General features: G+C 48.8%; 1 protein-coding gene across 1 annotated transcript; it reads right to left on the reverse strand.

Moving 5' to 3' along the window:
* Positions 1 to 1,008: 1,008 nt before the first annotated feature.
* On the reverse strand, positions 1,009 to 24,986 carry MOGAT2 (monoacylglycerol O-acyltransferase 2). Its single transcript, XM_074933093.1, has 6 exons — positions 24,893 to 24,986; positions 16,200 to 16,378; positions 4,825 to 5,029; positions 3,017 to 3,191; positions 2,657 to 2,856; positions 1,009 to 1,163 (listed from the first exon to the last, which is right to left on the reverse strand). Exons 1-6 carry the CDS (start codon positions 24,984 to 24,986, stop codon positions 1,009 to 1,011), a joined length of 1,008 nt encoding a protein of 335 aa, XP_074789194.1.
* Positions 24,987 to 25,134: the final 148 nt, after the last annotated feature.

Genomic DNA, 25,134 nt, shown 5'->3' on the forward strand with positions numbered 1-25,134 from the left:
GGTGATGGTAAAAGGGCTCTATAGGGGCGATGTAAAGCTGACCTGAGCAGATGGCTTCCTGCCACCTACAACTTCCACGTTACAAAATCCAATTAAGTACAGAGTTTAATAAAAGTTCTGGCTATCAAGAAGCAGCCAGCTATTTAAAGCTTTGATCACCTGCCAGACGTGGCTTTGTGAGCCATATTTCCTGTCCCAAATCACTTCTCCTGTCTCCAGGCCATGCTCTCTCCCTAGAAAATGGCCTTGTTTGTAAAATGAAATGCACAGTGACTGTCCTGCCATAGCTGGTGACTAGTCCAAGGTGTTCCCATGCAGGTGTGTCTGGCGTTAAATTAATAAAATTATAAGCATGGTTCCTGGAGCCCAGGTAGGGTGAACACTCTGGATGAGCCTTTGCCCTTTATAAATGTTTCTTTTGCCCCAGTGGGGCACGACATCACGTTCCTGCCAAGGGTGCCCAACACCATTCCAGGAGTATAAGCTTTCTGATAAACTGTGTGTCAGGCAGTGAGAAAAGAGCTCAGAGCAATTAAAGACATGAAGAGCACCGAGCAAACAATGATCATTGGTTGATCGAGACAAATTATATTAAAAAAAAAAAAAAAAAAAAAAGCCCTCATATGCATTCAGTAGAAATTATGGCTCATCATTCCATTTCTGAATGAAAATAATGTAAAGGAAACCTTCAATACTTCCTATCTGCCTGGAAATACTGGCCTCCAAACCAGACTGGAAGTGTGAGATTTCTGCTGGGGAGTTTCAATAGTGCTGACCACAGATGGGATTTTTTTTTCTTCTTCTTTATATCTCTTATGTATCCTTCAGGAAGAAAAAAAATGAAAACTCTGGCCTTATACCCATACAAATGTTGGGAAAATCAAATTCTTCCCCCTACGCTGTCCAGACCATATGTTAAATGTGACTAAGTTGAGGTTGTGAAATGGTTCCAGAAACAGGGAAAAACTTGGAGCTCGATCTCCATGGTTTCACCTTCTTCGAGGAGCTCTATATAAATTCCAGGTGCCTGTCTTCTGGGATGTTGTATTTAGCTTTGTGCTCCTCAAAGAGCTTGCTCAATTCGTTTAGGTATTCCTGATGGACTCGATCGACCTCTTCGTCGGAGGGTCTGTGCTTCCTCTGCACTGGAATGGGCTTCCCAACTGGAAAGCAAGCACGGATGTTAGGAAGAGCCAGTGTCAGGTCCCTCTGAACTCTTTGCACACCTTAGCACAGAGCTGGGGTCCACCTCTCCAAGGATGCGATGGACGGACCGATACGATCGGTCATGTCCCGGAGTTTGGGAGGTAGCACAAGGACGTAGGGACATAGAGGTTCAGATCCTGGCTCTGCTGTTGCTCTCCAAGGTCACATCTCTCCTTGCCTCAGTTTCCCCATCTGCAAAGTTGGTTAATGCCAAAGGTCCTCTGTGTGGCTCTTTGAAGTAAAAATTACTGCATCTCAGTGCAGTCTCTACACCTGCTCCTAACACCTCAGACGTGCTGCAGATAAAGACAACATCATCCTAATAGTTGGGTTGGGCTTCCCAAGCTGTTCCCGCATAGCTCTGAGAATCTGCATTGCAAATGGGGAAACTGAGGCCAGGGAGACCGCAAGACTATCTAAATACACTAGCGATTGGAGTGCTTCCATTTTGCTCATATGAAAGCTTCTGTGAAACACCTGATTTTTATTAGGAACCAAGTACCCACTTATATTTAGAAAATCATTATTTTTTCAAGGGCAAATCTATTTAATTCGATTCTTGGCACTAAAAGAAGCCCCTTCCCGTCTCCCAGAGACACCAGCAGCAGGACCAGGTTCCTGCAAGGGACAAGGAAGTCCATGAGGTACCTCTCTTGCTCTGGTGTCTTTATTCAAACTGTGTTTGTCAAGGGATGGCAGGTTTCATCATTGTGTAACACTGCTCCTCATCAGACTAATGAAGAGCCCTTGTGATACTGCACAGCTCATAAAACCATTGAGACAATCCAAACAGGTTGTAAAACAATTAGAAGTAATTGCTGGCTGTCAAACCTAATCAGTGGGGCAAGCTCTGACCTTCCCAAAGAGCCTCTTTAATTAGACTAACACAGAGCATCAGCTGCACTGGTGGGCCAAGCGTGGAGTTGTTGAAACCAGGCAAAACTTCTTCAAATCCAAATGACTTTCTTGAAATTTGGTCTCCTGTGGGCATGGTCCCTGGTCAATATGGCTTCCCTGTTCACGCACAGATAGGTTGGGGCTTGTGGCTGTGTCTGCGCTGAGCAAACCTGCAAACTGCTTACGTGTTGTCCTACTTGTGTTTGTAAGATTGGCTTGCCAGAAGTTTAACCCAACATTATTGAAGTGGTTCGTATCTCTGGGCTGTGCTGGGATTGGGCGCACACTACAGGTGTGGTGACGTGACCGTCTTTCTTCTGAGGCTTTCCCAGCACAGCCCAGTTCATAAGACCAAGTCAGAGTCCCAAACCAGTGTGACACTTGAGCAGTTGCATGGAGGTGCTCCTTTGCTAACAAGCCCATGACACCTTGTGCTCTCTGGCATGATGCTCCAGCTCGTCAGGAGGATGACACAACCCAAGGACTGTCCCCGGTCCCCACTTTGGCCAGGCTGGTGCCTGGCATCGTGCTGGTGTGCTAGGGAAGGACTTACCCACAGTGCAGATGGGCCGCCGGTAAGGTACCAGCCCGAAGCTGTACTGGAAGATGCCTCGTGCGTGGAAGAGGGGAAGGGAGATGCCCATGATCTGCTGGAGCCGGTGCTGGAGCGACCGCAGCCAGGAGCCCTTGGGGTTTCTCACCTGATCAAAGAGGTCGTTCTCCCCAAAGGAAAAGATGGGGACCAGTGGGGTGCTGTGGGGAGACGAACCCCATGTAGGTCCATGAAGATTAGCAAATCCCACCCCAAAACACCTTCCCCCCTTCTCCAAAACCAGCAGGAACACCCCATTAACCAACCACAGACAAGAACACCCCCTACCCAAGCACTCCTTGACCCCATCCCCTGCGTCACCCGTGCTCGATGGCCAAGCGGACAAATCCCTTCCTGTTCTTCAGCAGCAAGGTGCAGGATCCTGGCCGGGCATCCAACGCCTCCTGCGCCCCACCAACGATGATGGCCAGCATGTTCCCCCCCTCCGGCCTCTGCAGCACGTAGGATGCGCTCTCCTTGTCGGAGGAGACAAGCCCTGGGGGGCAGAGAGGAAGAAAAAATGAGCATCTGTAAAACCCACGTGACTTGGTTGGCTCCGCACCTTTTTTTCCCCGTTATTCAGCTCTGGAGAGGGGTGATAGACTCTTTATTTTCAGACTTTTTCTACGCTTTGGCAATCTCAGCCCAGCTCCCCTGGATGGTGCTGGATTCATGCACAGCTCTGCTGTGTGAATATACAATTATCCCTTTGCTGTCTGGCCCAGAAGGGAGAAACAGGAGAAAAATCAGGAAAAAAAGTAAACTAAGTACTTGAGCTCCAGGAAAAATCTGTTTCGGTTTGTTGTCAAATGAAACTGTATCCAATGCTAAGTTATTCTTAAGTCAGGGAAACAAATACTTGAAGTCAAAACACACACAAATTTCAGTGGATGCTGCTTTTTTGAAGGGGAATTTGAAGCAGAATTTGGTCCGTCGATGTTATTTACTTGCAAAAGTGAGAAATCCTTAATTCAGAAATGACAAAACAATATTGTTTTGATTAAAAAAAAAAAAATCCTTGTTTCAGGGGCTGAAATAACTTACAGATTAAAACCTTTTTGTCAAATGGATTCAATCGACCTGAAAATGAGCTATGCACCGAACTCCCACATTACAGTGATTAAACCTTCTTTTGCCTGGGCCATAACTCTCCCATTGTTATGATTCCTTGCTCTCCGTGTAAATATTTTTTCAGCAGCAGAAGACATAATTTATGTGGAAAACAGGGTGATGACTGCCCTGGGGTATCTCAGAGGGAGCTGGATGTCTATGTTTAGTCTATTGAATCCTGCCCACGACATGAGCCCATTTGTCTGGAGAAGCGGACAGTCCCCAAGCCCACCGGTGAGAGATGGAAGTCAACTCCTGCCTGTCTCCAAAAATCTCTCTAGACTCCCTTTCCCCTCTCTCCATTTAATTTTTTCCTGCTCCTTTTCATTTCTTCTTCCTCTCCTGCCATGTGGTTTTGCTATTTGCACCCTCTCTCCCTGGATGCTGCTTCCCTGCAACTTTGGAAAAACAGGTTTTCTCCTTCTTTTAGTGGCAACCACAATTTCAAGCTTGAATGTTATTTGCATGGAATGAAAGAAATACAGGACCACCCTGCCCTGCTGCTCTCAGCATTCCTGTTCACAATTTGCTCTGCGTTTTGCTGTTACACAGCACCTGGCACAGCGATGCCCCAAGCTCAGAGGTGATCTGTGAAGTTGGACAACAGAGGTAACAGCTAAGAGGACAAATTTTTAACTTCAGAGAGTTTTTGGATGCTACCTCCAGTAGTTGTGTCCATGCATGGGATCCAACCAGCCACAGATCACAGAATCAGTGAGGTTGGAAAAGACCTTGAAGATCATCCAGTCCAACCATTAACCTCACACTGACAGTTCCCAACTACACCAGATCCCTTAGTGCTATGTTGACTCTATTCTTAAACCCCTCCAGGGATGGGGACTCCCCCCTGCCCTGGGCAGCCCATTCCAACGCCCAACAGCCCCTTCTGCAAAGAAATGCTTCCTGATATCTAGTCTAAGATATAGTCTAAGACAAACAGACCCTTGAGTCCCCAGAAAAATCACCCACCCATCCCACTGCTTGACAGAAGGTTTGGCCCGTGCTGCTGCCCTGCTTACCTCCACTCATCAGATAGTCCCTGAAGAATGGGATACGAAACCACAGGGAGAGCATCATCAGGTGCGGGGTGATGCCTGGGAAGAGCGTGGAAAAGCCCGATGCCTCTGTGCAGAAATTGAGAAAGGCTCCTGCTGCCAGGACCCCGTGGGGATGAAATCCCATCACGTAGTTCTGTCTAGGGTCCAGCTCCGCCGTCTTCAGCAGCTGGACACAGGGATGGAGCCAAAAAAGGGCCATGAGTTAGTGCTGTCACCATGGGGGAATGGAGTATTGGCTGTGGGGAGCAGATAGGGGATTCCTGGGTGGGGATCCATAGCACCCACCACACCTTTGTTGGGAAAAGTCAACTGGAACATCTCAATCACTTTTCACTGAGATGTATTTCATTGCCTGTATTTCCAACTCCTCCTGTCCATTGGACCAAAATGACTTTTCCAATGGCACAGGTCCTCATGTTGCCTTGAGCTGGCCTTGATGCTGTTGGGAACCTACTTTGTTTAAAACGTCCTCCAATACATTTTCTAATACGTTTAAAAAAGCTAAAAAGTGAGAAAACGGTGATTATTTCCACAGACACCCCCCCCTCCACCCCACAATCAGAACAGCAAAGAGAGTGCAGAATCACTCTGGTAACGATCCCTGTAAAGCTGCTACCTGGCGCAGTGACACATCCCCGCTCAACAACACGGCGGGGACCCAAGGTTTGCCCTGTCCTGAAGTACATGTCGGGTGATTCAAGGATGCTTTTGTACATCACAAGGTGAGATCCAGCTCCAGACATCTTACAGAGAACAAGCTGATGGTTTTCTTTCCGCTGGGGAAAGCCAGCAAGAACCCAGTAGCTTGTGCCTGTGTTAGGTGCCCAGGTAATCCCCGAGTCCATCCAAGAGCAAGGTTGATGCAATTTTACCAGGAGGAGGGAATGGGGAATGACCGTGTCCAGCCTTTGGAGATGGACAGCATCAATTGCAGATACAGTGCAGCCCGTGGCCAGCCCTTGAGGGTTGGCTGAGCAGGCAGATTAAATATTTGGCCAATCTGAAAGTGGGTTTGGAGCCTGGGAGATACTGCATGGGAGAACAGGCGCCACGGCAGAAGAGGGGATAATTAAAGGGAGGTAAGGGACAATGAGGATTTGGATTCTGTGGGTTGTGCTTGCTATGGACTGCCCAGAGGAGAGGGGCTGGTGTGACAAACCCACCCTCCAGCTATGCCACCGAGAAGACCCTGCCATGCCGGCCAACGAACATAACCCAGGCAGAAACAGTCAAAACTGAACGCTGGTGCCTCTGCACCCTTTCTGTGGGTGCTGAGGATGCTCACAGCACCGAGGAAGGATGAGCCTTTCCAAGCTTAGCCATCACAGAGCCACCATGACTCTCCAGACAACTCAAAGCTGCTTGTGCTCAGAAAGAACCAAAGCTCTGCGCGTTTTAGCTCACCCCTCCGAGTACCCCAGTCCCATCCACACTCAGGGAGCAGCTAATGGTGCATGTGTTTTCCTAGAAGCAGACAGGTTAATCACAAGGGTGTATTTTACTTTCTTACATCGTGGCTAATTTCCCATCTGTCCTAAGGCACTGTTGACTGTACACATGTGCCCATTCAAGCGCCTGCTCTTAATGAGGGGAACAGACAAACAAGAGTCCCACCGCTGCCCGGGTGCAGAGGTGCCTAGGCAGGAAGAGGGGCAGATGGCTGAATCGCTAAATGCCCAGGGCCCCTGCCACCATTTGCTCATTTTTGAGTAATCTCATCTTACATCAATGTTTCCTGCATTCATCTTTAGCTTCCAAACAGCCTTTCATCTCTGCGTGATCTATAAGCAGGGAGGTGAGATGCTCAGGTGTGTTGAAAACCAACTCAATTTCCGTCTGTGTGCGCACAAGGTGGCAGGCAGGGGGGTTGACAGCAGGCTCAAAGCCTGGTTGCGCCCCAAGCTCACACCACCCTCCTTGCTAATGAAGAGCTGAACTCAGGTTATCCACTGAGCTGTGCAAACTGCTTCCACAGGAAAGTTCACCTGTGCTAAGACACCACACATCCTTAAAAACCCTCCCTAGGAGACATCCATCTGATGCCTTGGTGCTCACCCCGGTGAAAGAGGAGGGAGGGCAGGAGAGGAAACAATGAAGAGTAGGGTTGGTAGCGATAGGACAAGGGGTAGTGGATTTAAACGAAAAGGGGAGATTCAGACTAGATATAAGGAAGAATTTTTTTATGACAAGGGTGGTCAAACACTAGCACGGGTTGCCCAGAGAGGTGGTAGATGCCTCATCCCTGAAAACATTCACGATCAGGTTGGATGGAAGTCTGAACAAGCTGATCTAGCTGAAGAATATTCCTGCCCATGGAAGGGGATTGGACTAGATGGTCCCTTCCAACCCAAACCTTTCTGTGATTCTATGATAAGAAGTGACATAAGCAAAGCGGAAGGTTATGTCCCCATACAAAGGACTGAACACCCACCAACCAGCAATCTTTCCAGTTCTATTTCTGGCTGATCATATTTTCTCTTGATGTTTTCCACTGAGACCACCTTGTGATCTATTTTATTTGTTGTAGTGCACACCTATTTTCAGATACTGCATTTTCCATCTTGCTTTGCATTACCACATTATTTTCTAGGCTTTTTGGTTTGGGGGTTTTTGGGGGGCTAATTCTAGCCACAAACAAAGATAAATGCAAGTCCTGGTGTTTTACAATACCCCTGAACAGCATGTCTGTCTCTGATCAATGATTTCTCATCTCCCTAGTGGCCTCAATGCCACCAAAATCTGGAGTCCTACCAACCACTGTTGCTTCTGGATTGGGCCTTTTAAACCACACGTGAATTTTGGAGCTTGATCATGAGCTGTGTCTCTGACTCTATGTATCCTACGTATCCAGCTGACAGGAACCTCATGACGTTCAACAAGGAAAAGGACAAAGTCCTACACCTGGAGAGGATCAACCCCAAGCACCAATACATGCTGGAGGCCACCCAGCTGGAAAGCAGTTGGTGGAAGAGGACCTAGGGTTCCTGGTGGACACCGACTTGAACATGAGCCAGCAATGGGACCTTGCAACAAGGAAGGCAAATGGTATCCTCAGCTGTGCTAGATAAATTGCCAAAGGTGTGGGAGGTCGTTCTTGGCTTCTACTCAGCTCTGGTGAGGCCATACCTGGAGTGCTGGGTCCAGCACTGAGTCCAGCAAAGGGCCATGAAGATGATGAAAGGACTAGAACATCTCTGCTATGAGGAAAGGCTGAGAGACCCAGGACAGTTCAGCCTGGAGAAGAGAAGGCTCAGAAGGGATCTCATCCACCTATATAAATATTTGAAGGGTGGATGTCAAAAGTATGGAGCAGAATCTTTACAGTGGTGCCTTGTGACAGGACCAGAGGCAATGGGCACAGATGGAAACACAGGAGGGTCCCTCTGAACATCAGGAAACACTTTTCACTGTGAGGGTGACCGAGCACCGGCACAGGTTGCCCAAGGAGGTGGCAGAGTGTCCATCCTTGGGGATGTTCAAAAGCCACCTGGGCAGCTGCTGGGGGTTGGACCAGATGACCTCCAGGAAAAAAAAAAATATCTGTGATTTTTGACTGCCTGCTCTAAGCCATGGGCAGCTAGAGGGTAGGAGTCTAGTCACTTAAGAGTCGGTGGATCTGGTTAATGTTTCTGCAAGGGCTGTCCCCTGCAGTAGCACTGACCACATCTTAGTGACTTACTTGAATTATTTGTCTCTTTCAGCTTTGTAGACTGGGCTCCTTTCAGAGCATAAGCAAAGGAGGGAAGGTCCCCACTTTGTCACAGTGCCTGCTCATTTGGGTGATTTGGCCAGAATTTACAGAGAAATCAAAGAGCTTGAACAAGACCAAGAAGGAAATCTGTAGCAGAGGAGAGACTTGGGCAAAGTCTCTTACGCCATAGGTCAGGTCCCTGGACTTTAACTAATCCTTTTCCTTCTGGCAACTCTTTAAGGTGGAAACTTGATCCTCCCATCTAGATTGTTCCCACTGTTTATTCACTTCTTCCCTCTCCTCCTGCCAGAGGTCAATCTCTGTTCCCAAACTGCCAGGAAAGTTAATACCTGACACGGCACAGCCCTGCTCTCCTGCACTCCAGCCCTAAAGTGCTTAAAGGGGCTGGGGTTGATGTGCAGAGGGCTGGGAGTCTCCTCCCTCCTGCCTTGGCTGGGTTGTCATTTCCACCCCCACCGGATGGCATTTGCTGCTCTGGTCTTTCTGGGTGAGTTGAACCTTTAATAATTGTCAAAGGACTTAAAGGTCCAGCCAAGCCGGTCTGTGCGTAAACATCTAAGCGAGACAAGTGCTTGACCCAAAGCGTTCTTGGTGAGACAAGACCAGTTTCTCATCTCGGAGATGTCTGAGGGATGCCAAATCACGGTCTGAAGGCAAGGAGCTGTTAGAAGCTCAGGGTTGTGCTCTTCAAACCGAGCCATGGGCTTCCCCGAGCTTCCCCTTGACATGGTCAGGATACCGGCCGGCTTCTTGGGCGCTGACAGCAGTAGTGACCCCTTGTCAAAGGTGCTATGAGACCTTCCAGATCCCAGATCTTGGGTGCTATTAGCCTTCCCAACAAATGAAATTTGTGATTTGAAGGATGAGGTCTGCCTTATGCTTCTCCTTCACGGAAAAATATCTCGATAGTTACAGTTGGAAATCCCCCTTTATTCTGTCTATTCAAATACGGGTCCAAGACATGGGTGAAACCCTGCCCATGGGTGAAATCCTGCCAAGACATGGCGGGCCCTGCTCCATGCACTGTCAGCCGTGTTAGGGAAATGCAGGTGCAAACTTTCAGGAGTTCCGATGAGAACCCACATACTGGTGAGAATCTCAGACAAATTAATCCAAATTAATTTTAAACTGGATTAGTTAAACTGCATTAACATGCCAAGTACATGCTCTTAGCTGCAATTAAAGGGGGCTTCGTTCAGTATTTGTTTTGTTTTAATTCATTTTGGAGTGGAATTAAGCTAATTGGAATTAGGGCTCCTGAGTGACTGCATCGGCCAGGGAGTTCAGCACTGGTTTAATGAAGCTGCTTTAATTCACCTGTTGAGATGGGGCTGGGTTTTTCTGGTTGTCCCCTACGGACCGTGGGAAGAGGGAGGATGAGGGATTCCCTGTGCAAGGCTGGTGCACTAAGGCTTGAAGTAAGTAAAATTTTCCCTGAGTCCAACAGGTTGGAGGGCTGGGTGCTCCAGCACGCCCTGGAAATGAAGCAATACTCAGGCCCCCAGCCAGCATTGTTTGCAGGGATGAAGGGATTAAAAAGGCATTAAGTGAGGAATTAAACAAGTCAAGTTGAGATGAGTATGGGCTTGTCATGCCAGGGGACGTGTAGCCAGGGAGGGCACTGACATCGCATCCTTAGGGATTGATGAATTGATGGACATGTGGTGGGAGACGGGGAGTGGCATGGCATTGCCCCCACAGCCATCCACGCGGCAAAGGAGGATGCGGTCAGGAAAACTAGTCAGCAAGCCTCTGCCTTCTTCATTTAAAGTTTTCCCAGCTGAATTGCTATTGTATTTCTATCCTTCTGTGGCCCCAAACTCTGTTTCCAAGGATGTTATGTTCCTTAATCTGCTCTTAAGTAGGATAAAACTCCTTTCAAGTTTGTCTTAAGCAAATCCTCAGGTCCTTTGCTGTCTACCCAGGGACCTCCAAAAAAGCATCTCTCGCAGGATGAAATGTGCAGGCCGTGTCTCTGTGGGCTGAAACCCAGCAGAGGAATCCCGAAACCCAGCCAAATCCAGAATTGTGAAATTGTGGTGAGGCAATGAGAAGCAGGTAGCCCACCCAAGGCTGTCTGGATGAGAGACCAAAGGAAGGGCAAATATCTGAGTACTGCGAACAGCTGCCAAGGAAGGCAGGTTTCAGGTCCCGGAAATTATGAGGGTCTGAGAGGGACAGTTGGAGAAATAGAAGTCTTTGTGCACTGGGGTTTTCTCCAGGTGCTACAATGCCAGGTCAGAGCTGTGTTTGCAGCAAGTAGCAGAGAGTCTGCCCAGCCAGGTGGGTTTAAATTGAGGTTGGATGGATCTTCCCCCCCCTCACTCCCAAAGTTGGGTAAGGGTGGCAGCTCCAAAATGCCCAAATCTTCCCCTGCACTTGTGTGACGCTGCGTTTGGGGATCTTGTAGGATCTCCTTCATCCAGTGGCTCAGCATGTTGCTTGGCAGTGCAGGAGGTGGGACACAGTCCTCTGGTGGACCTGACCTTGGCTGTGGCCTGTCTCTTACTTAAGATCACCTGAGGGTAGAGAAGAGAGGGCCAAGACACGGGACAGAGAAGTTTCTCAGAAAAGGAGAGAGGGGTGGCTTTGGGGTCTTCTCCCCTCCAGCCCTCTTCTCTCTTCCAGCCAACAGAAGGAAGCAAAGTGAACAGCCAAGACTGCTGGAAATCAGAAACTATATTTAATATCATGGGCCGTGACATAAAATCCTCATTTACAAATAATACCACTCTTCTGTGAAAAGAAAGGAAACATTGCTGGCAGGGCTTGGTTCATGTGAACTAGAGCTGTCCCCTCTCTGCAATACCTCGTACTTGCCCAGAATGCTGACACACTCAAATAACCCCTGTCATGGTTTATGCAATTATGAGAATGAATGAGCTATGGGATGGAGCCATCCAAATCACAGCTGCTAGGGTTCAACCAACTCTCCAATAACTCATTTTAGTTACGCTGACAAAAAAAACCAGTAACGCCAGCAAGTCCCCAAGCACAATGAGAGAGGCTGGGACTCTGCCAGTTGCTATAGATAAGGTCCAACTGGCATTTAGATAATCCCAAGGCTAGTAAGAAATGTCCTGTGGCTCTTCACAAGGGGAAAACAGGGCGGTGAAGACCACAGTGACCTTCTCCACACAACAGGCACTTTTCAGGCTGCCCTGAATAAACCTGGTAAGGTGGTGCCTGCTGGGGTTGCTCTGAACGATGACAGCACCCGCAGTCAAAAATTGTCCCTCTAAGACCTTAATTTTTGTTTCCTGAACTAGATTTAACTTGTAACCTGGGTTGTGTGATCTAAACATGAAAAATGTCTTGCCTAAGCCAAGCATCCAGCCCCTATTTATAGTCAGCAAGAAGGACGGTGACTTCTGTTTGAGGACTACGGTAGAGATGGAGCTAGTCAAGGTGGTGTTTTCCCCATTTCAACCCCATCCTCACCTTCTGCACATCCATGGTTCTCCTCAGCCAAAGTTACCAAAGCACATTGGCTGTATGAGGGAGGTTGGTGACAGCAGTCTTAGCATGGCAGGAAGGCCTGGGGAGAAGAACTCCTGAAGATGTGCGTTGCGCTTGGCCATGTGATAAGAGAAATTTGTTTTTACTGTAATGCTGAGTGTATGCTTCATAAAGATACCTTGATAAATGATGGGGAAAGGACTGTGCGAATGAAGACGAGGGTTTGGGCAGAGACCTGGCAGCAGCAGACAGATTATTGACTGCTTTTTGAACATGGCATAGGTAGAGCAGTCCACGGTATCCAGAATCTCTTTGGGGGCAACATCAACCCAGAGCAGGCATCACTGGATATCTGTTCAAATGCAGACTGTCCTGAACAGATTCATTTTGGATTTTTTTGTATATTTTCCTCAATTTTAAGATGCAGCTGAGCTCAGCCATGTATTGCAGGACTATCATGAGAGTGTATAAAAAAGGAGGACAGTGTTAAAATACAGGGGGATGAAGCAGAAATAGCTTTCCTGGGCAATGCACTGGACCCTGCTTTGAGTTGTCATTGCTTTCTTCTCATCCCCCTTTTAAAATCATCTAAACTGGTCCTGCCTGACCTTGTACCTCCCAAATCCCTAACTTAAAATACAGGCAGCTCCAAGGGGAATAAACCAAGCAGTGAAGCGGTACTTGTGCAAAGATGGTATCAGCAGAGGGTGCTCCTTGCACGCCTCAGAGCCTGCACGCTCCCACCCTCGCTGCAGCAAAGTGCAAAATCACTCTGCCCAGATTCCCGGAAAACAGATGCTCATCTCAAACCTCTCTTTGCTTCCACAATCCCACGGATCCCTTAAAGGCAGCATTTAAAGCCACATCCTAAAATAAAATAGCAGGCAGCTCTTCCTGCCTCCAAACACCGGTGCACGGCCATGCTAAATTTGCTGCTGGGATCTGGGAGGATTAAGAGCCACAGTTAATCTTCCCAGAATAACTGATTCTCCGAGGGTGAACAAACTCAATCTACACAAAAATATGGCCCAGGGACCTCGTCCGTGTCCCCAAATCCCAATTCCCTGTTCTGGCAAGTGTGAGGTCCATGGGAGTGTCCAGCTGTGCGTGCTCAGACCAAACAAGCTCAGCTTGGTTCATCACCAGCTCGCGCTTGGCAGTATGAAATGAAATGCCTTCCATGCAAGGGAGTAAACATATCTGGGGTTTTTAGGTGGAAGAAAACCTGGCAGATGGGGGATAAAACAGAATGTAAAGCCAGGAGGAGCACGGGTAGGTGGGACAGGATTTGCTTGGGCTAACCAGGGAGTTTCCAGTGAAATGAGAAGGGAGCAGGGAGGTCCCCACTGTGAGGTTCACCTGGGGAGCTCCTCGCTGCGGGATGCTGGGGATGCCAAGCGTTTTTCTGAGCTCTTGGAGTGCCAAATGGTAGCAGATGCATTCAGCAAGGGCTGCTAAATCCTGTCTTCTGGTTTAGAAAGTCCTTGAGAAGACAAAGTATGGAAGACTGAGAAAATGTTTTGGGGAAATAGCATTATGTGGTTGCTTGACTATAATACTCTTTTTATTATATTTTTGCTTTCTGCTGGAGACAGGCTCCACCAAAACTTCCCTTCCTTCACCCAATGAGCTGCATCGAAACCCAGTAGCCATGCTCCCTCTACTGGTCTTACTGGTGGTCCTGCCAGGTCCTCCCTTCCCCAGGAGGGAAGGACAGACAGACAATGCACTGTAGTGTTCAGGAGGGGGTTTCCATGTCCTTACAAAGGGACAGGAGAAGAGTTGTCGCTGGGCTGAGCTGGCAGCACAGTTTTAGCAGAGAGGTTGGTCAGACACAGCCCAAGTGGCAGCTTAAGGCCACAAACGATTTATAGAATATATATTGCACATAATCACTGCAGCCACATAAATGGATCATAGTGATTCTAGCATTTTCTAAGGCAAGCTTGAGAATAATTTATTAGGAACTCACTTGGTGTTTCCTATTAAACCTCAAAAAATATTACCTGTCCCTTCTGGTAAAACTCACCACAAGCTTTCCTGGGATGTGTTCCTATTGCTCCCCAGAAAATTATGATAACACCTTTTGGGGGCCTGACTTCGAAGCTCCTCCAGAAGCCCTTAAATCACAAGTTAAGCTCTGAGAGGAGCCATAAAATAACTCACTCCAGGTTCTCAGCATCACTTTCTGCCATGCCTTTGAGCAAAGAAACTCAATGGCAGTAGGACACACGCAAGGTAGACTGATGGATGGTCCTTGCAGAGAAGCGACCTGGAGATGCGGTTCACCCAGCTGAGACATGGGAAGTTTGGCTGGTGTATGCCAGCTTCCAGCACAAAATTCAGGGGGTTTATCTGACTTGTCCACAGGAGTGGAAAGGGAGGGTGATGGTCTGGTTCAACCCAGCACATATATCTCTACCAGTTGCGCCCAAGCCCTGTGAGAGGCAATCCCAGCTTGCAGTGTGGTATGTCACTAACCAGACACGGTGACAGACTGTCTTTTGCTCCTTCCCCTTCACCAACACAAAAGACATATTGGGGATGAGGTGAAAATTGAAATGAGGGGAGGGGAAGCAGGTGAAATAAAAAAAAAAAAAAAAAAAAAGGATTTTCCAGGTGCAACATTTGCTTTTGGAGTATTCTGGAGGTGTGATCCACACATAGATCGAAGTATGTCCATGGTGTTGCTCTTCTGGACTGTTGCACTATGCCTTGATACCAAGTGACGTTTCCACACTGATGAAAAGGAGCAACATTTGCTGGGACACGCTGTCTGCGTAACAAGGTCGTGTCTCGGCAAAGCCCTCGTTTACCCGCAGCACTAGGGTCAATATTGTACTGACTGGTGGCCTGCAAGAGGGGATGATGTGGCATCAGCAGATACGTTTTAGGCACCGTCATATTAGGGGAAGCTTTGCCCATCTGATTTGTTATAACACAACTATGTGTAAGATCCACTCAGAAATGGTAGGAGAGATCCAGACAGACCCTAACTTCTCGGTTTTTTGCCCAGCCTTGACTTCTGCCCTAAATTAATCTCCTTCTGCACCAATCCTGCAGTCTGCACTCCAGGGTCTTGAAAATTTTGGGTGTGTTTTATTTGGGATGTGTGGTTTTTTTCTCCCTGACAAACTGAAGAGACAAACCTCATGTTTTATTGTTGAAGTGCAGGGTTGGGATTCGAAAGGCCCAGCTCTTATTTCTGGTTGAGCAGCAAATCTGACTTTGGGCATGTCATTTCTGGTTCTCAGTTTGCTCCGGTTCTCTCTAATCCTTATCCCAGGCCCTACTCTATGCAAGACAGACTCTTAGGCTGGGCTCTCGTTTTTCTTTTGGTCTGATGAGTCCTTTGGCTGTTTGGGTTCCCCATTTCATTTTACTTGGACTGCAGCACCCAGCTCCTGACTCCAGGCCGTCTGTCTGTGTCTTATCTGAGTTCCCTCAACAGGCAATGCTTCATTAAAGGAATTTTCATCTTACAAATTCCCATAGTTTGGTCTACCCTCGAAACTCAGTCCCTTGCATGGCCTGTGAACTCTTCTGCTGCATTGTTCAAACTTGTACCAACCTGTGATGGCTCTGAGGCAGGACTTCGTGCTAGTCCATGCATTCATGCCATGACAAGGGGATACCAGATGAAGAGTAAGGGTAAAGGCCGGCTACGTGCATTAAAGTAAATCAGAAAATGTCACAGAAGTCCTTCTCAGGTAAACAGCAACTCTGTGGGACTGCCCAGTGCACACCCAGATTTACCCATCCAGCCTCTTTCCCAGCAAAAGGGGATGCTGACCTTGCAGGGCACCAGAACCTCTTGTATTTTGGTCAAAACTTGGCCCTCTGTTCACTGGGTAAATGCTGAGCATCCTGAAGGAGTGTCACGATACAGACGTGGAAAACAGGCAAGGGGAGACTTCCCTAACTGCTGGCATACAGAGAGGTTAAACGGGTGCATAAAAGGCAGATGATCAAAGGATGGGGTTGTGAAAATGGTGTCCACATTTTTTCTGGGTCTTGCAGTAATCTGGGAGTTGGGAAGACAACCCTTCAGCGCTGACTCCCCAGCACCCCATGCCATGACTGTTGGCCCCAGGCTGCCTCCCAATACCAAGGACAAAGTTGGTCCCTGAATCTTCTAAGAGCTGATGGGATCAGTGGCACTTACCGTGATGGGGAAATAGTCCCTCATGTACCTCCAGACGACGCTGTTCCGGATGCTGTGGATCCGCCTCCCACCTTTGCTGGGTTTTTCCCTGTCTAGGAACCACCATGCAGCATAGAGGGCACTGACCAGCCAGAAACGTGTGAAGAAGAGGGCGATGAAGGCAACTGTGCAGCACTGTGCTGAGAGAAAAGCCAGCAGTGAGTTGGCAGTTGGGTTAGGTGGACTTTGGAGAATGATTCGCTTGAAGGGACTCTGTTTGGTCCTGCATTGGAGCCTAAACCTTTCACTGGGCTTGCTGCTGAATTATTTTATCTGTGTGAAGGCACCTTTATTGCAGAGGTGGCTTCTTTCCTATCTGTCTGCCCCAGGAACATGGAGAGGAACCAAGCATCATCCTTGCTGCAACCACCTATTTCTCCAAAGGCCACTGTGTCCCCCTCTTCCCAGAAGACTGATGGACCTCACTGCGTCCAAAGGGTCTTTGTGCATCAGATCTCTGTCCCTTTGCTGTCTGGCTTTTCTCTGGAGTCAGTCTGATCTCTGCAATGATAATGTTTGGGTTTTTACCCCAAAACTCCTGATGACACCTGGCATTTTGCAGTGGCAGCAAAGTGGGGTACTATGCCCTGTTTGTACAGTCTCCGATAGCTTTGTCCTAACCCATTGATTGTCCATTTTACTTGTGTCATTGATCTTTCATCTTTCATCTTCCCATACATAAGATTTTACTCTTTATTGAGATTTTCCTTATTGATTTTGGACCTTTTCCTCCACTTCTCAGGTTCACTATAAGTTCTAATCCTGGTCTCTAGAGGATTTTCAGTCCTTTCCACTCGATGTCTTCACAAAATTTATAAGAATGCTCTATTTCATTCCCTAAGACATTAATGACTTGGGACTTCCCCAAGTCATTAAAGACTTTGCTGAGCTGCTTCCAGTCAGTGCTCAGCTTTGCCCTCTACCTCCCGTCTCCCTCATCCCTCATCCCTCATCCCCTGTGTTTTGGCACAGCAACAAGAGAAGTTTGTCTGCAAACAATCATCACTTGGTACATCAAATCCCACCCAAGCCCAACACTGTCTGCAGAGACTGGGAAGCTCTGATGACCACCAAGCTGCCACCTGGTAAAGCAGATACCCTAAAAAGTGTCTGGGAAGAGCTGTGTCCTCTCCATTTCTCCTTCTTGAAGCCTTGGTCTTGTCTGGGAAGGGGGAGACTGAGCTAAAAACCCCCCAATATTCATCCAAGCCCTTTGCCTTCCCCAGCTGATGGGTTACATCGTGTGTGATGGGTTATATATTTTGTTCTTCTCTGGGTCTTCCTCACAGATCTGGCAGCCGGGGTGAAGGATGCGAGGGTGGAGATGCCCTGTTCAGCTTCAGCTGTGTGATAGATGCATTCAGGACCTGGATTTTCATCTCTGGACATCACCTGCCCTCTGCAGCTCATCTCAGCTAAGGCCTATCAGAGAAGAGGTATACAACGCTTTCATTTAAGATCTCCTCGCACCTCCTGTTTCCTTTTACTTAAGGATAAATAAGTAGGTCTGGTTTATAGCCTTTTTTTTTTCCTTTTTTTTTTTTTTTTTTTTTTTTTGTGACAAGTCACTCTGATCCCAGAGCTTTTTGTGTAAAAACAAATCCCTTCCCTTTTTTAAAACACTGGCATGATGGTACTGATAATTCCTATGGGGGGAAAAAAAGCAATAATCTAGCAGCATCCTAAATCTCCTTAAAGCTAAAATGGGTTCTAAAGTCCTCATAAAGGTAGAGACCCTGCAGCAGGCACCTGGATAGGCACTAATTCAGTGCATGGGGAAAGGCTGCAGCTCTGTGCAGAGCAACAGGTCTAACCTGCAGTGCATCCTCCAGGTCAGAACAAACCACAGCTCGTAGCCGGTGCCACTCCTTTCAAACGCCACAGTCACAGCCTTTATAACTCTTGAGGAAAATAGCATACAGCACGAAACAAAGCTCCAGGGTCCACATGACAGATAAACACTGCTCGAGGAACAACGCGGAGGTTGCAATTTTGCTGCATCTGGCAGAGCCAGGTCATCGGGTCTGCTGCAAAACTGTGCAATGCCTGCTCCTCTTTTTATCACACCGTGCAAAGCTCAAAGTGCATTCTGCAAAATGAAGGCGTTGTTCTGGTCCAAATCCATGCACTTCTTATCATCCAAGTGACTCTTTATCTTGCAATTATATAATTATTATTTTCTCCCTCGATTCATATGCAATTCAACTTTTTTTTTTTTTTTTTCCCCCCCAGGGTAGAATTTGCACACAGTGACCTTCACTCAATCTTAAGATTTGTGTGTGTGTGTGTGTGTGTGTGTGCTTGTAAAATCTTACAGTGCACTGGCTGCTGTGGGAAAGGAGAAGATTCCTGCCCCAGAATGGACCCTCAGTCTGAAAACTGCTGGGAGCAAAGAAACAGGAAAGTTCCAGAAAATTTATAACTAAATCCTACCATCTGCATCCAGACCAATCTCAGCCTTAGGCAGACACATGATTATTTATGGGCTGTATTTTGGCAAGAATGGGGCACTTGGTACTGCTGCCTGGTGTGTGATGGGAAGTCACCATAGCTGCTTTGGCTGAAATGAGATTGCTGTTCTCCTTCCAGCTTTCTTGCAGATCTCTGTGTGTCATGTCCCCAAACTCTTCCATGAAAACACAGCAGAGGCAGTGTGATCCCATCGATTATACACCGAGACTTTCTGGACCACCAATGCCAAGATATTTCCACAGAGCTGGATTTCTGCTTCCCAAAAGCCATGTCAGGTCCCCACGTCGGGTCCACCACCAGCCTGGCTCCAGGGTCCCTTCACCAGCACCAGTCCAGCCTCTTTTAGGTTACACAGGTGACTCTTTGCCTCTTAAAGTCTCCTTGTTCTCCAAGCTGCTGAAAAATAACCTCCCACCCAAGAAAAGACCAAATCCTGCATTCATTTGAGCTAAGGGCTAGAGGGAAAGTCTGTTCACCAGGAGCCAAGATCTATTTCTATTCCTGGAAATCTTGAGTCTTTCCCGAATCCACACTGGAGGGCAACACATACCCTCCTTCCTCCACAGGTCATCTCCCAGAGGCAGAACAGCAAGGACAACCTAAAGCCACCTTCTGGCCCCTTCTGCTTCTTCTCTGTAGGACAGAGCAGAAGGGATGGGTGGCAAAGAGAAATATTTGCTCATTGTGGGGCTGTTCCCCATAATCATTGCTTTCATCCCTTGAGGGGAATCCCAAGATGAAAATGAGGAACAGTGAAGGTTTCTTGCCTGTCCCTCCCTGGACTGGGGACCACTTCAGAGCGGCCCAGATGACAGCTGTATTTCCCTCAGCATCTGCTTTCCTACAAACAACTCTTATTTTCTGGGCTTCCTGCCAGGAAAACACTTTAAAGGATATCACGAACATCGCATTAGGCTCTTGGCCAGGGAACCTCAGCAGATATCTCCTTCCCCGGGGTTAAACTCCAGCCTCTGTACAACCCGCTGTGCCCACAGAGCAACCCGCAAAGGGCTGTCGGGTCTCAGAAACGCCGCTGGAAGAGATGGAAGCCTGTGTCACGATGGGCATGGGGGGAAACCTGCGAGTCCCCAGTTCATTAGAAACCCATCTTTGAACCCGACAGCTGCAAGGGCTCTGCAGAGCCTGACAAGCTCTCCAGCTTAGAATCACAGAATGGTTTGGGTTGGAAGGGACCTTAAAGACCATCTAGTTTCAACCCCCAGCTTGGTCAAGCTCTCCATGGGAGCAAGCTCTGGTGAGGGTGGGGACTGCGGGTGCATCAGGCACACAGACACCAATGAGATGTGACTATAACACGGCTCTGCCTTGCTGCCTTCACGATATTCTTTAAGGGAAAGGAGAGGAGAATTTAGTGTTCAGCCATAGGATCGCTACAATATCTACCTCCCACCTTTCTGCCCCCACAACTCCCTTGATTCCCTGCCTCAGGCTGCAATCTCTCAGGGGCAGGCAGGTTTTGGGGGTGCAGTTGCAGACGTGATCCTCATCTCCTCCCTCTTCAGCTCTGGACTCTGGTGAGGAAGCCCAATTGCACGTGCTAAATTGCTATAAAATGGCTTAAGCCCTTACACAGAGCCCTTTAAAGGGAGAAATCACCACGGGCTGCAAGAGGAGGTCTAAGGTCATCCTTCATGTCTTTGCAATCACATCTGTTATCTGAAAATGGCCAGATAATCCTAGGCTGGGCTGAGATTAGCTACTGCACTGTCTACACCGTCATGGAAAGTGAAGAGAGACCCCTTCAAACTAAAACCAAAAAGCAAAGGGCCCTCGACAAGAAGGAAAGCTCCATACAAACCCTAAATGTTCCACTTTCTGCTCAGGCCAGATGCAGAGAGGTTTGTCTGTGGTTGAGGTCTGGCTCTGGGTGAAGGAGTCACAGGCTGTTCCTGGACTGCAGGGCCACCAAGATCTGCACCCAGCCTGTCAACCAGGGGTGCTTCTGGAGCAGCTCTTTCTGACCCAGGACCCAGCACCTCACATCCCCATGGGCGTATGGGAGTCAGCAAAGAGAAGACATGTCCATGTGGATGTGATGGCTTTCTTGGACCCCCTCACAGGCCACGTGGTTTCCTGGGCTAGGCTCCCTCAAAGAAGCTCACAGCAAAAATAAAGTGTTTGGTGGTGAATAACTTGGGTTAAGTAGTTTTACTGTGAGCTGCAAGTCTCTCTTTGGATGAAAGCACGGTCATATCACAGACAACACACACACATATACCATGGACTCCAAGTGAGCCACAGGCTACAAAGCACACAGAGGACTTTTCTGGCCAAGTCCAACAGGACCGTGTCCCATCAAAGTGCTGCTGGGCCCGACATTGCTGCTAACCCAGCATTTGCTCATCCATCCTAAAACAGGGAAAACAGCAGCTTGTGGAAAGAGATTTTTGGCATCACAGCAGCCCCAGAGTGAGTCAGATTCATATTGCATTTGTCAGGAGGGTTTGCAACATGCACATTGCTGAGGTCCCCAGTGCCAGCCTCAAGTCCCTGATGGTGACAGCCATGGGTGCTGTTCCCCTTGACACAGCCAAGCCTGGCCAGGCTCTCCCAGGCTGTGGACTACGCTCGGTGGCCAAGGGGGCCCGACTCACACTGGCATTGTGTGCCCTTTGAGCCAAGCTTGCTAATCATAAGGGTTCAAAGGCTCGTGTTCGTATACTGGAGCCGCAGAGGTGGTACACACAGATCTCTCGCCCCTGCACTGCCTTTGCTTGCGTGGGTTCAGCCCTACACTAGTAATTCTGCGTGGTGTGTCTGGGTGGATGCCTGTGCCCAAGTTCATGGTGATCAGGAATGAGAGAGGCAGTGGGAAGCAGTGTGGTAGGTTTGGGCACCAGCCTGACGATTTAAGCTGGTGCAGGGTCTGGAGCACAGGTCTGCTGGGGAGCGGCTGAGGGAACTGGGGGGGTTCAGTCTGGAGAAGAGGAGGCTGAGGGGAGACCTCCTGGCCCTCTGCAACTCCCTGCCAGGAGGGGGCAGAGAGGGGGGATGAGTCTCTTTAACCAAGTAGTAAGCAACAGGACAAGGGGTAATGGCCTCAAGTTGCGCCAGGGAAAGTTTAGACTAGATGTCAGGAAGGATTTCTTTGCAGAAGGGGCTGTTGGGCGTTGGAATGGGCTGCCCAGGGAGGTGGTGGAGTCCCCATCCCTGGAGGGGTTGAAGAGTAGAGTTGATTTAGCGCTTAAGGATATGCTATAGTTGGGAACTGTCAGTGCTAGGTGAACGGTTGGACTAGATGATCTTCAAGGTCCTTTCCAACCTAGACGATTCTGTGGTTCTGTGATTTTGGTGCCCTTCAGAAGCCTGACCCCACTGCATTAGAAGGGGGCACTGGTGATTACTGGGATCCTGCAGTGGGGAAGCAAAGGGGTCCCCTCTCCTTGACCTACATCCCATCCTTACACCGTGCACTTTCTTTCCAGCAGCTGTCAGCATCTGAAGCAAACAGCACCTTTCGTCTCCATGCCCTTGCCAGGAGCATCCTCAAGAAAACAGACAGCGCCGACAATGCCTGCCTGTTGCGAGAGATGCTGCAGCAGAGCTCCCTGCCAGCACCGGGGTCGAGCTGCTGCACTCCTCCCGCAGAGAATGGATGAAAGAGCCCCTCGGCCAGTGCTTGGCTTCTCAGGGGATGCATTCGCACAACCATAGCAACAGCTGCCTGCGACCAGGGCCGCTGCCGTCTCCAGCCGAAGAGCTGCGCAGATGTCTGGCGGCAGCTGACAGTGTGTTTTCGGGAGCCCTTTTCTGGCAGCGGAAGCACAAGCCTGTCTCAGAGAGAAAGGAGCAGCTGGTGGCCAAAACTTGGCCCACGGAAGGTCTGATCTCTGTGCCTGAGGGTTAGGACTGAGTGTGGCATGGGGCATTTGGCAGCTCATGGGATGAAATTAAAGGTACCCCTTAGCATCAAGGTTTTGCACTTGTTAACCTGGGAGTTTTGGGGTGGAAAACTCTAGATTTAAACGTTATAAAATGAATCAAACCAGTTGGAATCACTCTGTAAGGTTTTGTTACCACCTTTCTAATGTCTTTCTCATAGCATTTCTCAACTGCTTTTTGTTTTATATTGCGCCACAAATAAAAGAAAATCAAACTGTTCAAGGGAAACCCAGTAATCTCTGGCAGGCCATCCATGGAGGAGGTGTGCATCTGGGTCTCATTCAGAGCAAGCTGCATTTCCTTTCAGGAGGCAGAGACTGAGTTTCGATTAGCTCCACATTATTCTCTGACTGGAGAGGATTCCTCCTTCCTGCCCATTTTCTGGCTTTCTGCTGGCTTCAGAAGTAATTTCCATCACTGAAAGGTCAAGTGTCAGCTTGCTCCCAATACCCAGAAGGGAAAAACCTAAAGTACAAGTTTTTTTGCTGGAAAACACTGTTAAAGCTCCTTAAGCCCCAGCTGCATCCATGCTGGGAATGGGGATGTGTTGCATCCCTTGTTAACACTGAGGCCACGTCTCTACTACATCCCATCCCGTTCTGGAAGGAAATCTGGGTGCAGGGACAGACAGGGAGCTACAGAGCACCCCAAAATGTCCCAGTCTGGTGGGTTGGGTCCAAGGCTTTTGCCAGATCTCTCCTCCCCTGCACTGTCTCCTCCTGCAAGGTGGTCTCTGGTGCACAGGGGAAGGTTGATCACAGCTGGGATCTCTTCTGCACTGGAAGAGCCCCAGGGTTTATAATGCCAGTAGAGGATGGCACCAAGTGCCCAGCACTCTGCCATGCCATAACCATGCTCTGCAGCGGCTCAGTGGGCTGTGCCACCACTGCCACACTGGGATTTCCCCTCCGGCTGGAGAAGGATGTCCTCCAGCTTGTCCCAGAGAAACCCAAGGGGTTAAACCTCTCCAAAGCAACTCAGCAGAACCCATTTGCTGATCCAGCAGGCGAACAGCCATGTCCATGTTGCTAATTCTCTTCCCATAAAGGGCAGCCTCACCCATCCTGGCTACCAGCAATGGTCCCTGGCCTCTGCCGTTGCCCAAACTGTGCCAACCTGTGGTTTGGATGGGCCGAGCCTACGCCAAGAAACGTGCAAACAGCTGCACCATTGGGACCAGTATGGCCCAGGGCTCCAGTCCCTCAGAAACAGGTGTGGAGGTGGCCATTCCGCCCCGGGTCTGTAGCAGAGTTTGGATGGAGCCATCTCAGAAACATAATTCTGAAGCATAGCCTGTGCTTTCTTTACAGTTATTGTTTTGGAGACGCTTGTGTGCCAGGACCTATATATACACAAAGATCTGCTGCCTCTGTGTATTGAGACTAGTCAGCAACTATCCTACCACAATAAAGCAGAAGCTTTACATAGATCCCATCTGAGATTAAGAATTAACATGACAATGGCAAATTCTAGGATGTCACCTTCCAGGTTGGCTGTAAATCACCCCAGGCAGTTTGCACTCTCTGATAACCTGCCTCTGGGTGTCCCATCACCCGTTTCCCAGTGCATCCTATCTAAATCTGCATGTTTCTCATTTCCATCAGCACCTGATGCCCTTCACACAGTAGCAAGTTTGTCTGGGTCTCGGTTTGTTAATGTCTCTTCCCCAGCCTGCTTGGTTTTTCCTGGAAAAATGCCCTTTTGCGATGTGCAGGGGCATCTCTATAAAGTGAAATGTCTGTTCCCAGGGTTGCAAAGCAGAGTCCCTCACACTCTTTCCATCGTACTATCCCTCAGGCATGGGAATGCCATTTCTCATGACAAACGATAAGCAGATCAGCACCTTAGACCAGGAAAAAAAAAAATAGACCAGCGGGAGAAGCTGAAACCCCACTCAGGGTTTAGCTGCTGCGTAAGAGCCGTAGATATTCCCATGCACAGGCACAGAGCCAGGCGCTCCCCTAGTGCCACCGTGCTCAGATGGGTGGCGAGAAGAAACCAGGGGGGGGAAAAAAAAAAAAAAAAGGAAAAATTTAAAAACTGCCTTAGTGAGACAGAGCCTCCCACGCTGCTCTTCACACAGCGAGACAGACATTCGAGTGCAACATCTACTGCTAATCCCTTGTCCCAACACAGCCTGGGATTCACTGCAGGCTCCCAGAAGATGCCTTTGGTGCCACTTTCCTTCAGTCCCAGGTCTTCCTTGGGGCTGGGGACAGAAGGGGTTGGGCCAAAAGCTGCTCTGGCTTCTCAGAGAAGGACAAGGAGATGTCTCTTACCTAGACATAGGAAGCTGAAGACCCATTGAACCACCGACGCCATCTGAAGCCTCCTCTGCAGTGGCACGGAGAGCGGAGCAAACTCAACCTTCATCTTGGGCTCTGTGTGCACGTCTCAGAAGGAGAAGGAAGCTCCGCTAGTGGCGAATGCAAAGTGCAAAGTCGCACGTCGGTATTTACCCAGTCGTACAGTACAGGGGATTGTGCAACGTACAGTGGCGGCGGTGGCTGCCCGCAGCCAC

The sequence above is a fragment of the Athene noctua genome, chromosome 1 (genome assembly GCF_965140245.1).
Source record: "Athene noctua chromosome 1, bAthNoc1.hap1.1, whole genome shotgun sequence".
Lineage (NCBI taxonomy): Eukaryota > Metazoa > Chordata > Aves > Strigiformes > Strigidae > Athene > Athene noctua.

Coding starts and splice junctions, on each gene's coding strand:
- MOGAT2 (XM_074933093.1), bottom strand. CDS start 24,986: ATGAAGGTTGAGTTTGCTCCGCTCTCCGTGCCACTGCAGAGGAGGCTT. Junction 16,379..24,892: donor CTTCAGCTTCCTATGTCTAG/GTAAGAGACATC, acceptor CTTTTCTCTCAG/CACAGTGCTGCACAGTTGCC. Junction 3,192..4,824: donor GGACTATCTGATGAGTGGAG/GTAAGCAGGGCA, acceptor TCTGCCCCCCAG/GGCTTGTCTCCTCCGACAAG.